Source organism: Scyliorhinus canicula, chromosome 6 (genome assembly GCF_902713615.1).
Source record: "Scyliorhinus canicula chromosome 6, sScyCan1.1, whole genome shotgun sequence".
NCBI classification, from domain to species: Eukaryota; Metazoa; Chordata; class Chondrichthyes; order Carcharhiniformes; family Scyliorhinidae; genus Scyliorhinus; species Scyliorhinus canicula.
The window spans coordinates 127,732,543-127,750,421 of NC_052151.1; the positions used below are offsets into that span (position 1 = coordinate 127,732,543).

The window sequence follows — 17,879 nt, forward strand, 5'->3', positions numbered from 1 at the left end:
CACCCACCCGCCCCAATTAATGTTCGATGTTATCCAGTTCTTGAGTGCATAATGAATACTGCCCATGAATTGTAGAACCCCTCCATCCTTCCCCTCAGTTCAAACTTAACCTTTTCAAGAGTCAAGAATTCCAATAGGTCCCCCCGCCACGCCAGGGCACAGGGTGGAGAGGCTGCTCTCCAACCTATCTGGATCCGCCTTCAGGCGATCAACGAGGCAAAGGCTACAACATCTGCCTCCACACCCGTTTCCAACCCTGGCTGGTCCGACACCCCGAATATGGCCTCCCGGGGGCCCGGGTCCAGTTTCACATGCACCACTTTAGAAATTACCCTACAAATGTCCTTCCAATAATCCTCCAGCTTTGGACAGGACCAAGACATATGAATGTGAATAGCCCCCCCCCCCCCCCCCCCCCCCCCCCCCGCAACGTTCACACACATCTTCTACTCCTTCAAAGAATCGGCTCATCCTCACCCTCGTGAGGTGTGCTCTGTATACCACCTTCAACTGTATCAGCCCCAACCTCGCGCACGAGGTGGAGGCGTTCACGCTCCGGAGCACCTTACACTCGAAGCCCTCCTCCACACAGGCAGCTTTTATCAAGATTGGTTAGATGTGTGTAACATTCCTTCGCTTCTGACTGTAAAATCTGGGCCACATGCTAAGGGTTGCCTACCTCAATCCTGTACTTGCTCAACACAGGCCGGATCCCTTTGGGAACAGGGAGAATTGGACCACGTTCAGAGTCTGTTGGGCCATCAATTGGAGGCAGATTGTGTTTTCCTGAGGGAGGAATCTGTATTGAATGAATAAAACTCTGTGTAAATAATTTTTAAAGGGAATATTTGAGATTCCCCCCACCTCATAGAATATGGATAAAAAATTGCAGGTTCTGCAGTTCCCATATGGAGCACCAAATTAACTAAGTAATTTAAAGATTTGTATCTAATGGGAAACGGCTCATGATAAAATCATTTCCCTCATCTCAAATACATAACACAAATTAGTCCAAAAGGCATCACTGAGTCACATGTGTATAATGTCATTTTGATGTAAATGAAACATAATTCTTCATAGAATTTACAGTGCAGAAGGAGGCCATTCAGCCCACCGAGTCTGCACCGGCCCTTGGAAAGAGCACCCTCATTAAGCCCATGCCTCCACCCTATCCCTGACTTCTCTTACCCCAAACAGTAGAAGGTTTGACAAATACTTAAAAATAACATTGGATCTTACAAGCATGAACCTCTGTGATACGGATTGCTTCCCCTCTCAAACCTTGTCCTCCACCATCTCAAAGTGCAATGACAGCAGGTGCTTGGGAATACCATCTCTTAGTTGTTTTATTCTCATGCACACACCATCTCAACTTGGATAACTGAGCAACCACTTGATTTTTGGGTGCAGGGGACAAGGGACCACCAAGCAGATTGTGGTTAAACCCTGTGGTATTGTGTATTTATAATCCAAGAAACATTTGATATATTCTACATGAAAGACTATTGATTAAACTCAAAGCTCTGGGGTTTCAAGCTATATCATAGGAATAAATGAGAAACTGAAAGGTAGAAAAGAATAAACACTTGTTCAAAGTGTCAGACTGGGGCTGAGTTTGATGTTGGACTCCCTACTGTTTTTAATTTGCATCAATGTCTTAGTCTAATTTTAAGTTAATAGTAAGCTGGGAGAGATAGTAGAATATAAAGAGGTAGCCCAGAAGTAATGGAACATGTGGAACAAAATATGGGCAGGCAAAACAATGGCAGACAAATGTAAAGAAAGAAAACTGTGCGACACATGAATGATTGTCAAAAAACTAAAATGAAGTTCAAAGAGACGTAGCTGTCTGTGTGATGCTTACCAGGTCCAACCAATGCAAAAACGTCATCCAAAAAGCTGAAAGAACTTCATAGTCAAAACAGTAGAATTTGGGGAATTTTAAACACCCACTCTTCACATCCCCATGATATGTAGGATTGGGTTTGGGGACTAGAGTCCCGAGGTGTGGTCTTCTACCAATAACGTTCCTGTTGGCAGCTGACAGGCCTTTTAATCTGGTTGGCCATCGGGCAGGAAACTGAGTAAAAGTTGATAATGGGTTCCTCTTAAATTCAGTTTATCTTGCAGAAACATGTTCAGGTTCTTGAAGATCCCAAATTTACTGCAACTGTGGGTTTCTGTCACTATCTTGTTGTCTGCAGCTGCCTCTGTCTGATGCTGTTAGAGCCGGGAGTTTTGTAGGAGCAGGTGAACAGTCCGAGTAAGGGACTTTAATGCAAAACCAGTAAACAAGTTCAAATGGCAATAATTATTACTTTTCTAATCTTTCCCCTTAATGGAAGCAGAACAGCTCAAATAAAAGGGTTTACCTCAAGAGTGTGGGTAGGAATGGACATTAATGCACATAGATCCTTAATCAAAATGTCAGCAATCCGATACGTGGTTTCCAGAATAAACTGGTACCTCTCCTCCCCATTGAACTGAGGTGATTAAAAGTGTCTCAAATTTTAAAATGAAATGAATAAATGAAATGAAATGAAAATGGCTTATTGTCACAAGTAGGCTTCAAATGAAGTTACTGTGAAAAGCCCCTAGTCGCCACATTCCGGCGGGGAGGCTGGTACAGGAATTAAACCGTGCTGCTGGCCTGCCTTGGTCTGCTTTCAAAGCCAGCTCTTTAGCCCTGTGCTAAACCATCCCAGATAACTGTTTCAGGTTTATTCTGCATCGATGATGACCATGAGAAGCAACTGATCAAGCATTGGAAACATTGCAGGATTAGAAGATGTTCCTTTCTTATTTCAACAGAATTTTATTGCACACATGGACAGGACAGAAATCGCAATACCATTGTGTTTTTACATTCCATGTTTTTAAAAATTTATTATTTCACGGAATGAAAGCTTTGCTGGCCAATCCCTAATTGCCCTTACAAAGGTGGTGGTGAGCTGCCTTCTTGAACTGTTGCAGCCCATGTGGTGAAGCACATCACCTGGAGACATTCTTCTTCAGGTAGGAAAGTGGGCAAATGAATAACTTTCACTCCCTCATAATTTTAATAGCAGCATTGATCTGTGCTCAGTTGATTGGAAAAGTACTTGAGGTCAAGTCAAGGGGGTTGAAATGCCAGGCATTTGGGAATGATGCGGTTTTGTTTCCAAGAAGGAGTAAAAGCTCCTTGATACTCCGGCTCCAGCTACTCCACCTCAACAGGTAGGTTGATCAAATGATACAAAGCGGAGCCATGAGGATCCAGGTACATTTCCTGATCTTAGCTGTGGTGGCATCGGATACTGTAACTGGCTTCTGTACTCTGGCTTACGAGAGAGATCATTTTTAAAAAACTGGGAACGGTATCCACTCAGCAGGACCGGCAGCATATGTGGAGAGAGAAACAGATTTAATGTTTCAGGTCAATACCCCTGAACAGCAGAAAGGCCATTGACTTGAAAAATGTACTCTGGTCCAGATATTCATTGAGACGGAGAGGCTTTCTGTCCTGTTGAACATCCTAGAAATGCCCCAAATCTCTAAGTCCCACCTCTGAACCTGGCATTTCATAACTGCAGAGGGGTGGTCCTCGAAGTACACTAGGGCTTATGTATGCTTGATTCATGGAGATAGTTAGCCATTTAAATCACCAGTATTTTAACTTATGTCTTGTAGTGATGACATCCACCTACGATTACTTCACAGTGACTGCTACATAGAAGGAGGGTCCATTGAGCAGAGGGTGAGGCTTGAGACATTCGGAGAATAAGTTGATGAATGAAGAATGAACTTTGCTGAGGCTGCAAGCAGCTACACCTGTAATGGAACCCCAAAACAAGCCACTATCTTTAGCTAATAAGGAGAAGGGGTGAGAGTAAATCTGAGCCATTTACTTTCCGACCATGGATGGAAAAATAAGAATTGTTGTGCATTCGGTGTAGCCGCATTTTTTAAAAAGTGGGACACAAACATCTTATAAACCTGTAATAATATTTTTATTCAATCACTTGATTTTCCTCGCGGAATAACTTTTTTTATTGATAGATGTGAAGAAAAATTCCAAGAACCTTGAATCTGGCTAACTCAGATTTGGCTTTGGGCAGTACGAACTCCAATGTCATTGTCATCATGGAGTCCAATGAAAAGAGGCAGACAGAATGGGGCAAAACACATGTAATCAAGAGTTATTTCTATAGGCACAGAATTACCTGAAGGAGCTCAAAAGCAGCCAGCAAGTCTCCAGCAGTCGTATTCCCCCGATATATCTGATAATATTCGAGTTGTGGAGGAAAGCGAGGGGAGCAATATTCCTCTTCTGCCATCTTCACCACTGGCTTCGAAAATGTTCGCCCAATATACTCTGCTTTTCCCTGCAAGTGTAGAATTGTTAGCCACTACCTAACATAACTGAAGTATAAAGAAACATCCGTTGCCACATTGGGTCTCCAAGATGTTCTGAGAACTTGAATAGTTAATGCTCAAAATCAAGCCATGTGAATTTGACAAGACTTTCTCAAAACAGGACTGAATAGACCGCAACACGATCCAACACAATCAAATGCTGCACTATACTTTCTGAATCAGTTAAATTGCTGTTTTTGATTTTCACTATTGTTCAATCTGGGAATCCCTGCATTTAACACTTGTGTTATTGAAGAAATGTTTCTATTGACTTTAGCTTCAATTCCCCGACAATCTGACTATAATTCTATTGAGATCATCAGATTTTAGTTTCAAAATTGTTCTTACCGGATCCATGTCAAACTTTGATGGCTGTTTTGTTTGACGTAATATTGTATTCATAAGATGAGACATTTAATAACAGGGTTAATCAAAGTCACAACTTTCTGTAAAATGATCTATATCTATAATTCACTAAGATCCTGTTCTAAGAATAGAGCACTCAGAATTTTCACAAAGAGAGTTCTTCCATTGGCTTACTTTTAGCGAATTATCTTCATAAGTTAACTTTTAACTATTCGGTTCCTGGCTTCCTTGGTGTCTACTTTATCTTTGTCTTTTGGGAGATATGTCAAAGTAATAGCCCAGCCTTGCCATTCGAATTAATAGCATAAACTGCAGATCAGACATCCTGGGCACTCAATCTTCTTCCTCTAATATAATAATTGAACTTCACACAAAAATTGACTTGAAGGGTATGTTACACCATGTAGTCAATCTGGAATTTTCAATTCACATTGAATTCCTAGGATTTTTGAATAAAGATGAAACTTTATGCCATCAGTAACAAACAGCTGGGATTGTAAATATTTTCTAAAAACAGTAATTTTACGGTGTTGTAAGTCACAATGGAATAATCTATTTGAGAGCTTCAAAACAGGTATGCTAATGACATGCAAACCAGAAATTAAATCTATTTTATAGATGATTAATTTCAAAAACTATTCCTGGGATTGCTATTCCCTAACATACTCATTCAAGAAACTTGAACCAGTCTTTAACATGATACTCTCAAAGAAAAGAAATCTGATTTCTTTATTTTCCTCCTTTTTCCACCAATTGTTCTCTGCTATTCCTTTCCTGAAGACACTTTCTGCTGGACCAGAAAGCACTTTCTGATAACTTATCCAAGCAATTATTTTGTGTGCTCAGATTAATAAATATTGGTAGGGAACTCGGCTGAAGGGAGTATCACAGTTGAGCCCGGTAGAATCATTGAATGTTTACAGCACAAAAGGAGGCCATTCAGCTTGTCTCGTGCATGCTGGTTCTCTGTAAGAGCAATTTATCTAGTACCACTCTCATGCTCTTTCCACAAAGATATAGCCCTTCAATTGTTTTTTTCAGGTACTTAATCCAATTCCATTTTGAATCTGCCTCTCAGCTTGTGCACTTCTGATTCTAATCACTCACTGCATAAAGAAAAATGTTCCTTCTGTCATCTTTGCTTTTTTTCACTTTAAATCTGTGTCCTTTGCTTCTTGACACTTCTGCCAATGGGAACAACATCTCTCTATTTACTCTATCTATCTCTCTATCCACCTTCATGTTTTGGAACAACTCGATCAAATCTCTACTCAACCCTCTTCTCCAAGGAGATTCCCCAACATAGCTGAATATTCTCTGGAACCATTCTCATAAATCTTTTCTGCACCCCTTCAACAGCTTTGACATCCTTACTGAAGTGCGATGCCCAGAATTGGACACAATACTGCAGCTCAAGGCAATGTTTTATAAAGTATCAGCATAATTTCTATGCTTTTGTACTCTATGCCTTTACTGAGAAAGCCCAGGATCTCATTTGCCTTTACACCCACTCTCTTAACTTGCCCCGACACCTTCAACGATTTGTGTACATGTTCCACTGTTCCTGAAATATTAGGTTATATTGTCTCTCAATGTTCTTCTGGCCAAAATGTATAGTTTCATAATCCTTAGCATTAAATTCCATTTGCTGTGCATCTGCCCATTTCACCAGCCTGATTATGTCCTTAAGTCTGCCATTATCATATCCATAGGTCACAATACTGGCAAGTTTTGGTTGCCATCAAATGTGAAATTATGCCCTGTACATCCAAGTTGAGGTCATTAATATATTTCAAGAGAAACAATGACCCTGGGAAACTCCTTTGTATACCTTCCTCCAGGCTGAAAATCAAACACTCTCCACTGCTCTGTTTCCTGTCACTCAGCTAACTTTATATCCATGCTACCATTGTCCATTTTATACTGTAGGCTTTAACTTTTCTGGCCAGTCATCCTCTCTTAATGACTTTTAGAAGTCCATATAGAGCACATTACCAACATAACCCTTAAGAACCCTTTCTGTCAATCAAGTTAGTGAAACACAATTTGCCTATAACAAATCCATGCTGGTTTTGCTTAATTAACCTGCATTATTCAAGAAACTGCTAATTTCCTTACAGACTATCATTCCCACCAATGAGGTTAAACTGACCAGCATGTATCTATCCTTACACACCCTTTTGATCAAGAATGTAACATTTGCAATTCTCCAGACCTCGTGCACTACTCCCACATCTCAGTAGGATTGGAAGATTACGGCGAGTTTCTCAGAATCGTCGGATGCATCCTATCCAATCCTAGTGATTTATCAATTTTAAGTACAGTCAGCCTGTCTATTTCTCCGTCTTTATCAATTATTGGCCCCACTACTACCTCAAGTGTCTCCTCTTTCACTATGACTCTGGCAGCATCTTTTTTCTTGAGATACATGCAAAGCATTCATTTAGTACCTCAGCCATGTGCTCTTTTTGGTCCCTAATCCTTCTTTCATTATCCTTTCATTATACGCCTATCGAAGGACTTTTGGCTGAGATTTTATGTTAGCTGTCATCCCCTTCTCTATCTCTGTTTGCCTCTCTAATTTCCTTATTCAACCTGCTTCTCACTAGAATTATCAACCTGACATCTGCCATACACACCATTTACCTGCTTCATCTTACTCCCCATTTCTTTCGTCACCGAGGGAGCTCTGGCTTTCTTTACCCTTTTCCGCCTCTTGGGAATGTACCTTGACTGTACCTGAGTCACTTTAAAGACAGGCCACTGTTTGTTTACAGTTTTACTTGTCAATTTATCATTCCAATTCCAACACTGAAACTGGCCCTCCTCCAATTAAGTACTTTTACTCGAGATTTTAAAAAATCTTGTCCTTTTATATAACTAATCCTTGTGACCTTATGATAACTGTTTCCCAAATTTTCCCCTACTGACATTTGATCCACCTCCTTCCCCAGAACCAGATCCAGTAATGCCTCCTTGCTTGTTGGGTGGGTGCTTCTACTAATGGTCCACAGTATTCATTGGTGCTGCGTTTTTGGCTATTAGATCTGTTCTATGCTAGATCAATTCCAGACACATTGTCGTAGCAGTGAAACATCAGTCAAAACAAAGAAGAACTGATGCTAAGTTTTGAAAATTGGAGGGAAAATAAACAGAAACCAAATGTAAGAATTATCACTTTAAAATAAAAGACAAAGGGCGGGATTCTCCGCTTCGCCGACAGCGCACTCACCCCGTGGATTTCCCGACGGCCTGGGGATGGCCACAATGGGAAATTCCATTGGCCGGCTGCCGGGACGGACGATGCCACTGCCGGCAGGGGTGCGCTGCACCAGAAAAGGGATCTGGCGGGACGGAAAATCCCGCCCAAAGTGTTTGCCTAGTTCCAGTGCACAGAACTATCTGACTACACACAACACACAGCAGTGGACTTATAGATGCAATACAGTTTTCGTTTGATAATGGAGTAACAGTTTTTCTGTTGCATCTTTTATGCTGAACTGCCTAATCTACTCAAATTCTGCTCTACAGCTACTGAAATCACAACTAGTCTGAACAATGTAAACTCTACTTAGACCATCATGCAAAGGCATCCAGCAACAAGGGGAAGTTAGAGGAAATAAAGCAGAAACATACAGTCAACCTTCACTTATCATCCAAATTATTTATAGTCAGGTGCTAATGTTACATTAATTGTATTGTTAAGGTTAAGGATAAGCAGGTGGAGGATTTTGTTTGACTAAGTATCTTAAACAAATATAAAAAGGGATTGCTGGGATGCCAGGGTGTTGGGAGGAAGGTGGCAGAGATATATGTAATGTGCTTTCTGTGAATAAACCTGCTAACAAGAAAAAGATCTGTGTCTAGTTTCATACTACACCAGCAGATTGGGGTCTATTTAACATGTGGAGAAATTGAAACTTATAAAGAGCAAAGGTTTATCCACAGGGAGCTTAAAATACAACATTCTCAGTTCTAGAAACATACAGGCATCAGTTTCCTAATCAAAGTTGTCTGTTCTTTCTATCTGTTTAACATGGTAAATTTAATCAGAGTTGTCAGCTGGAAAATACTAACTATTCACACTGTATTCCATTGCTGAATAGATTGGGGTGAAGGAGACGGGTGGTGTGGGGCTGCTACTGTCTATGTCTCTGTTGATGTAGTGCCTATCCTTTTAAATTGTTCTTAAAGAAACCTAGGTGCTGTTTATGAAGGTGTCCAGGGGAGCAATCGAATGGCCTCATCACATCTGACTTGGTGACCCGACAAGGCCATTAAATCTCGGCAGAGGCTTCTGGTGAGATTTGGAACACTTGGGATGCCTTACGAGATCTCATGAAATGTTGCGCCGTGGATCTTGCCCTCGCTGGGCGAGATCCAGATTAACATATTAGGCTAATGTAAATATGCCTGTGCTATTCTCCCAAAGCCCAGATAATAACATCCGTGCCTGGGAGATTTCGCCATAGCACCATTGGGCACTGGTCCATTGCGTAATGACACCCTGGGGGGGGGGGGGGGCTCCCAGGCCTCCGGGTAGTCAGGCACTGGGCATTGTGGTATCCTGGCACTCCTGCTGGTCCCCAGGCCCCTTGGCAGTGCCACCCAGACTCTCTGGAAGTGCCATCACACTGCCACTTTGGCAGTGCCAAGGTGCTAGTTTTCCCATGCTAGGGATCGGATCTGCCCTGCCCTTCAGAGGTGGGGTGAGGGAATGCTCAAGGACCCCCTAACCCCTAAGAAGAAAGTTGGGGCAGTGGGGGGGAGGTGGGCAGGGTGGTTCGAGAGGCCATTGTGGGGTGCTCGAGGTGGGGGTCAAGAGATCGGAACGGCATTTAGAAATGGCACCCCGATCTCTGAGCTCATCAGTGCAGGAAGCGATGCAAGTGTGGCCTCCGTGGGGGTATACCTCGCCAAGCCCAAAAAACACCCCTAGCGTCCCGCTTAATAACGGGGTCATTTACGGTGCTGCAGGTGCCGAGAAAGTCCCCGGGATATGCGTCCAAAACAGGTTTCTGTGTTTTGTGCATTAAATCACATCCCGTGACTTTCACACATCCCTAGTTTCTCAGCTGGACATCGTTAAATGAAGGGGGAAAGATCTCCAGAAGGGATAGCAGTAAGTAAATTGAAGTAGATGCTGGGCGGGACTCCCTGTTTCAGAAACAAAGTGCTCCTGTCAGCGGCGAATTGTGACAGTGTCCCGCTGGCGTAGTGGCTTCATCGAGGTGGTATTCTCATAACTTTACTGTGCAAATTTATGCATAGTGGCGAACACGTCGTTTACCTGCACTGACTGGTCCCGGGTTGCAATTCTGAATAGGTTCCCTGATCCTAGGGGCCAGAGACAGAATGTTGACCCCCCACCCACCCCCCCCCCCCCCCGCTTAGCCATCCAAACTCCCCCTCAGCTAACCCCTTAGCCCCTCTCAACCAACCACTCAGCCAACCCCCCTCCTCCCCAGGCCCTCCACTTCTGAACCCCCATTCAGGCCCCTTGCTTTTGAACGGTGCACTTCCCATAGGCACCATGGCACTGACAACACTGGCAGTGACACCCTAGCCTGGCATGCTGGATGAAGGAGGTTAGTCCATTACTCAAGTGCCCCTCTGCCATTACCAGGCTCAGGCTATCATAAGTAGTTGACCTGGAACCCTCCCCAGGGGAGGTGATCTTGTACCTGGACTGACCCTTCCAACCTTGGACAACCTGCGGTTAGAAAAGAGGAAGTGAAAGCACTTAGCATTGTTGAAGTGGCCAGCAGCTGTGAATCATAAGAAGGGTCATTATAAACATTGTGGTTAGGATCAATGGTTTATCAGATGTACTCGCACATGAAGGGAAAGATAAATAAAGATGCCTCCCACCTGCTGTGTTTAAACCATTAAGAAGGCAATCAAAGGGGCTGCATGGTAGCACAAGTGGATAGCACTGTGGCTTCACAGCGCTAGGGTCCCAGGTTCAATTCCCTGCTGTGTCACTGTCTGTGCGGAGTCTGCACGTTCTCCCCGTGTCTGCGTGGGTTTCCTCTGGGTGCTCCGGTTTCCTCCCACAGTCCAAAGACGTGCAGGTTAGGTTGATTGACCATGATAAATTGCCCTTAGTGACCAAAAAGGTTAGGAGGGGATGTTGGGTTATGGGGATGGGGGGAATGTGAGGACTTAGGTGGGTCGGTGCAGACTTGATGGGCCGAATGGCCTCCTTCTGCACTGTATGTTCTATGTTCAGAGGCTAGTTAAAAGTACTGCAATGTGAAATTGAATGATTACGAAGCACATCAAAGTATCTCAGGGGATTTCAATGCTTTTCAAATGCGGTGGGCTTTCTAGGAAGGTTCAGACACTTCACAAAGCAGCAGTTTTTAATGCATGGGACTGAGAGAGCAGGTGAGAGAAAAGGGAAAGTCTTTCTATCTTGCATCTTCAACGAACTGTCTGATCTGCTCATCAGCTGTCAGGCAAAGCGGTTCAGAGTGAGAAAGCCACTTCAAGGTTTAAACAGGTCAGACAAGGATGATGATTTCAAACAGAGGGCCACATGTGAATACCTCGCCAAGAGTGATCTTTAGGTTGCCCAAGGCTGGAAGCAACAGTCCAGACACAGGACCGACATCCTAGAGGAGGGTCCATGGGTTAACCCCTCATCCACAACCCAAGCCAACCCAACCCTAGGGCCCTAGGGGGACCCTCCCTCTGCCCCCTAGCTGTGGTAGAGGGGCACATGAGCAATAGGATAACATCCTTGACTCCCCTCGGGGTCCATTATGCCAGGACAGTGCTTGCATCAAACCCCACGCTGTGGAGTGCCTGCGAGGTGGTTTGGAACATAACGGAGGTGTAAGGGAGTGGATGGCGGAGGTGGAGATTCGGGCCTCCAGCCATTATCACATTAAAATGAATGCAAGTGAGCTGTTTACATGTTCCTGGAGCAGGGTGTGAGTCAACTATGGCTGGAGGGGTGAGACGGGAGACTGGGAACGGTCTGCTGTCAGGCGCCAATCCAATTTTTGAGCCGACACGGGATTCTTTGCCTGATAGGGATTGCTGATCTTAACAGCGTGGAGCAGAGAATTCCATCCACTATGTCTATCAGTTTAAGGATATTTCAATTGTAATATTCCAAGCCCAATATTGTTTAAAATATTAATATGCAAAATGAAATGGAACTAGAATTTTGAATTGTTTGGATGAAAAATAGTCAATTAGGACTCCTTACCACAGTATCCTGGTCATAAATTTCAATGACCACAATGGGAGGGTCATCTCTAAGTTCCTGTGCTTCACCATATAACTCAATGTTGTCAAACACCAACAATTGGTCCCAGGTAGGACACAGAGTCTCCTGTAAAACCTGTGGATGACAGATCAATGAAATTGAAATTTGATATCCGACATGACATTGTTTCATGATTTAATTTCCTATCAACATCCTGGAAGTTAGCATTGATCAGAAACTGAAATGGATCAGCCACCTAAATACTATAAGAACAGTCCAGAGGCTGGGAATTCTATGGTGAGTAACTCACCTCCTGACTTCCCAAAGCCTGTCCACCACCACCTGCAGGGCACAGTGCAGGAGTATGATAAATATTCTCCAATTGCCTGGATGAGTGTAGCTCCAACAAACGCAAGTGGACCATCACCATCTGGGACAAAGCAGCCCACTGATTGGCACCCAATCCACCAACTTAAACACTGACTCCCTCCACCACTAACGCACAGTAGAAGCAGTGTGTACTATCTACAAGGTGCACTGCAGGAACTCATGAAGGTTCCTTTGACAGAACCTTCCAAACCTGTGACTTATACCACCTCAAAGGTCAAGGACAGCAGATGGATGGGATCACCACCATCTGCAAGTTCTCCTCCAAGCCACACACCATCCTGACTTGGAACTATATCGTCCTTCCTTCACTGTAGCTAGATCAAAATCCTGGGGAACTCTCTCTCTTAAAGAAATGTCGGTTGCAGCAGTTCAAGAGGGCAGCTCAGCATCACCTTCTCAAGGGAAATTAGGGATGGGCAATAAATGTTGGCCCAACCAGCGACACCCATATCCTGCAAAAGAAAAAAAAATCCACTGTTCCCTCCAACCCTGCCACTTCCTTTATTTGCCTTCAGGGCAACTGAAACACCGACTCTCATATGTACCCGATGAAATGAAATGAAAATGAAAAATGAAAATCGCTTATTGTCACGAGTAGGCTTCAATGAAGTTACTGTGAAAAGCCCCTAGTCGCCACATTCCGGCACCTGTCCGGGGAGGCTGGTACGGGAATTGAACTGTGCTACTGGCCTGCTTAGTCTGCTTTAAAAGCCAGCGATTTAGCCTGGTGAGCTAAACCAGCCCCTGTGAATTGTGAAAGACATTATGAGAAGAAATCCAAAGCAGCACACTGTCGGAAAAGCTAGTGGATGATGTTTGTTATGAGTATCACAAATTCATAAAATTGTCCCCTAAATCTCGTAAGAAGCTATCTCCATTGAGGTAAAGAGCAGAAGATTAGTTTATATTTTTTAATTAAATAAATAGGATACCAGTCTCCTTTCACATTATTTCACAGTAAAATGGTGGGCTGATGACAGGCTTCCCTGTCTCTACCAAAGCTGATATGGACTGTTCACCCAGTCATTTGGGGACAGCATAGCTCACGGATGGTGAGCCACCTTCTTGAAACCTTGCACTCCATATTTTTTTTATTTGTTCAGGGTATTGCTGGCTGGACCAGCAATTATTGCTCATCCCTAATTGCTCCTGTTCCTAATTCGCGAGGACATTTAAGAGTCGAACCACATGTAGGCAGATTTCCTTCCTTAGTGAACCTGATGGGTTTTTACAAAAATCGCCAATGGTCACGAATAGACTTTTGATTCCAGATTTTTATTAAATTCAAATTTCACCATAGGCCTTGGTGGGATTCAAACCTGGGTCTCCAAAGTATTACACTGGATCCCTGGATTACTAGTGCAGTGACAATACCACAATGCCACCTCCTTCCCTTTATGGTGTAGTAGCACACACAGTGCGGTTAAGAATAGGTTACACCTTTTGCTGAGTGTTTAATTACTATGGGCCCATCTTTCCAACAAATATTTTCTCTATTGGTTCTACAAATACTCCCAGCAGCTTTGCTCAAGACTATAATTGGCAACTGCCCCCAATGACATGTCCATAGCTGCAATAGGGTATTCCAGATGGGAGTTGATTAATAAGCTGCCTATCCTGGTATTAGCAATGGAACAAGTGTTACATTGGAACAATTCTTTGATAGAAACAGGTCCCATTTGGGTTGTACAGTATTTACCTCAGTGCATTGGCTTTGTGTGGAGAAGAAGACACGGGCGAATGGATCCGAAAGGCCACTGGTGTCTGCAGCACACAGGCTACGTGCTTGGTACATGTGAACTCTTAGCTGGAAAAGCTGCTTCTCTGTTTTGGCACAAAAAAAATCCCACTAAGAATTAAAATTTCACTTTCACTCAAGTGAATAAATTCTCTTATTTTCACTGGCCAAGCATTCAAACATCATTATGGACAGTCTTTCCAAATGACTTCCACCTTTGAGGAATTTCATGCCTCGAAAGGAGCAATGATATTTCTGTCAACTTATTCAGCAGAACAACATAATGTAACTCGAACTCCTTTGCTCCAATTAATCATCCAATATATATGTTAGGATCTGAATACTGCAGTGGTTATTTGTTTTCAAAATCAGTACTTACTGATGTAGGTCAAACTTATAGGTGGGAAGGACTGCAATCCCTGACCCTTTACCGCTTTGTTCTCTTCATATCCACTGGGCAAGCCACACAGGAAATCCTTCCGTTGCTTATTCAATCCCAACCAAAAGTAAATCTCTATTTTAGATTGAACTGTCCATCCTGCGGTGCCAAAGCCTCGCTTTCCAGGCAGCTGACAAAACAAAATAGTTGCTATTTGAGACAATTTAAACAGAGGTAAATACTATTCCTAAATTTTGCACAATGGTGACTTTGGGAAGGAGTATACATTTTGTGAAAAATGCTGCATGGAATTAGCTAAACATTCTTGTTGGGTAAAATTAATAATTTTCGTCCGCCATTCTTACACACTCATTGAGTACTGTCCTATTTACAAAGAGGGTATTTACGCTTCAGTTATCACCAGCATGACAGAAATGGAATCGTAACAGCATGATTAGGCTGCATAAGTGACAGTTAAGCAAGGATTTATTATTATATGTGTCCCTGTATTACTGGAAGTTGAAAATGTATCACTGAATGAGGTAAAAAGAAGCACAAAATTTTCACTGGGAAACTGAGTATCCATTTCTGAACCTGACACTCTTTCGGCAGGTGACCTTCCCACTGCTTGAATTATATAATAATATATAATATGAGAGGTTATCATTCAAAGGCAGATTGGCATAGAAAAGAAAACGTGCACTAATAACTCAGTTTTGCACAAATGGAATTGTACAGGACAGGAGGAGGCTGTGCACTTTATCTATACCAGCTCTGGAAAAGGTGGGTCTATTCACTCCCATTCCCCTGCCATTTTCTTTTTCAAATATTTTTCCATCTAAGTGTGAAGATAATGTGTTCCTATATCCACCTAGAATATGGTCACAGTAGTGTAACGGGTATAGGAAAGAAAGAAGAAAGAGTTTGCCAAAGAAGAACTCGGCAACGTGCCTCAATGACTACTGTCCGGTGGCCCTGACTTCAGACGTAATTAAGTGCTTTGAGAGGTTGATCGTGAAGCGCATCACCTCCATAGTCCCAGAACGCCTTGGTCCACTGCAATTCGCATAAAGCCGCAACCGGTCCACAGCAGACGCCATCCCCCTGGTCCTACACTCATCCCGAGAGCATCTCGACAACAAGGACTCCTACATCAGACTCCTATTTATTGACTACAGCTCCGTCTTCAACACCATAATCCCAGCCAAGCTCATATCAAAGCTCCAAAACCTAGGACTTGGCTCCTCACTCTGCAACTGGATCCTCAACTTTCTGACCCACAGACCACAATCAGTAAGAATAAACAACACTTACTCCACAATAGTCCTAAATACCAGAGCCCTGCAAGGTTGCGTACTTAGCTCCCTCCGAAACTCCCTGAATACACACACGACTGCAAGGCAAAATTTGGTTCCAACTCCATCTACAAGTTTGCTGATGATACGACCATAGTGGGCCGGACCTCAAATAATGAAAACAGGAGGGAGATAGAGAACCTAGTGGAGTGGTGCAGCGACAAAATTCTATCCCTCAACGCCAACAAAACTAAAGAGCTGGTCATTGACTTCAGGAAGCAAAGTACTGTACACACCCCTGTCAGCATCAACGGGGCCGAGGTGGAGATGGTTAGCAGCTTCAAATTTCTAGGGGTACATATCTCCAAAAATCTGTCCTGCTCCATCCACGTTGACACTACCATCAAGAAAGCACAACAGCGCCTATTCTTCCTTAGGAAACTAAGGAAATTCGGCATGTCCACATTAACCCTTACCAACTTTTACAGATGCACCATAGAAAGCTTCCTATCTGGCTGCATCACAGGCTGGTTTGGCAACTGCTCGGCCCAAGACCGCAAGATACTTCAGAGAATCGTGAACACAGCCCAGTCCATCACACGAACCTGCCTCCCATCCATTGACTCCATCTACACCTCCCGCTGCCTGGGGAAAGCGGGCAGCATAATCAAAGACCCCTTCTTCCCCGCTGTTACCAGACTCCTAAACGACCCTCTTATGGACTGACCTGATTAACACTACACCCTTGCATGCTTCACCTAATGCCAGTGTTTATATAGTTACATTGTGTACCTAGTGTTGCCCTATTATGTATTTCTTTTCTTTTCATGTACTTAATGATCTATTTGAGCTGCTCGCAGAAAAATACTTTTCACTGTACCTTGGTACACGTGACAATAAACAAAATCCAAATCAATTTACTAGCACATTTCACAGCTTCAGAACATGCCAATGCACTCTGGTCAATGAAACCCATTTCAAAGTGTAGACACTGTTGTTATGTAGGGAAATGCAGCAGCCAATTTGCACACAGTAAGGACCCACAAACAGCAATGGGATTCATGTCCAGGTAGCCTTTTTAGTGATGTTGCTTGAGGGACAAGTATTTGTCAGGACAGAAGGAGAACTCTCTTGCTAGTGTGAACAATGGTTATAGTAGTGCATGTAATGATTACATATGTGTCATAACTATGATAGTGGAATGGATTTGTTGTGCAATAATCACCACAGTGTTATGCCCACTGTAGTGAGTATTGGCTATAGTCATGTAATAGCGACAAAGCCGAGTGGCTACAGTTGAGTGGATGGTGACTACAGTAGTAGAATAGCTACAGAAGTGCAATGCAATCCAAGCAGAGAAATATTGTTCTCTTTGGGATGGTTAAGTTATTCCTGAAGGAGCCTAATTCTTTTTCGTTCTTTAAAACCATAACGATTAAGTTTATTTTCCTCTTGAGCATATAATTAAAATATGTTTCAGAATTTAATCCACTTTTTCTTGCATTTTTTTTCTCTCTATAACAATTCAATCTCTGCAACTTTTGAATGTTGAATCTACCAGCACATGAGAATTAAAAAGTACAATTTTATCTGTATCAATTCTAATATTTGTCATCGGAATCAGAAAATCCGTGTATTTAAATGATCTTGGTGGTGACAGTTTATAAATTGCTCTGAATGTCGCTCCTGTGACATTAAACAAGGAATTGCCGCATTTTAAATTTTTGCATATAATGTGAATGATACAGATGGTGCTGCATATATTGTCCATCCCTATTTGTGTTTGATTTTCTCCTTACAATCCTTCTGCATTGCTACCAAGTTTGTGATCCTAGAGCCCTACTGCTGGGCCTGTGATCATATATGGGAGGGATTTTAATCCACTCTGTCTGCTGTGCTGAATGTTTCTACAGGCCCCACAGGGGAAGTCTTGGCCTCTGCTCCCTGGGGCTACCTCAGCACCCCAACCACTAAATTGGTCTCCTTCTGCAGTTTAATGGTGCTTTTGGATGGCCTCTGGACTCTGCAAATTTAGGTAGGCAACTGGGCAGTGGAATGTAAATGAGACCCATCCATTATGATTGGTCAAAGTTTTCC

The 17,879-nt window shown here is 43.1% G+C and overlaps 1 protein-coding gene across 13 annotated transcripts in view; it reads right to left on the bottom strand.

Moving 5' to 3' along the window:
* The window catches only part of otofa (otoferlin a), a 500,940-nt gene that overhangs the window by 109,773 nt on the left and 373,288 nt on the right, over positions 1 to 17,879 (bottom strand). For all 13 annotated transcript variants that reach the window (XM_038800135.1, XM_038800124.1, XM_038800129.1 and 10 more), the window contains 5 exons: positions 14,488 to 14,677; positions 14,070 to 14,194; positions 11,981 to 12,115; positions 4,203 to 4,364; positions 680 to 799 (listed from right to left, as the gene is read on the bottom strand). In XM_038800135.1, coding sequence (XP_038656063.1) covers positions 680 to 799; positions 4,203 to 4,364; positions 11,981 to 12,115; positions 14,070 to 14,194; positions 14,488 to 14,677 — 732 coding nt within the window. The remainder of the gene's footprint in view (positions 1 to 679; positions 800 to 4,202; positions 4,365 to 11,980; positions 12,116 to 14,069; positions 14,195 to 14,487; positions 14,678 to 17,879) is intronic.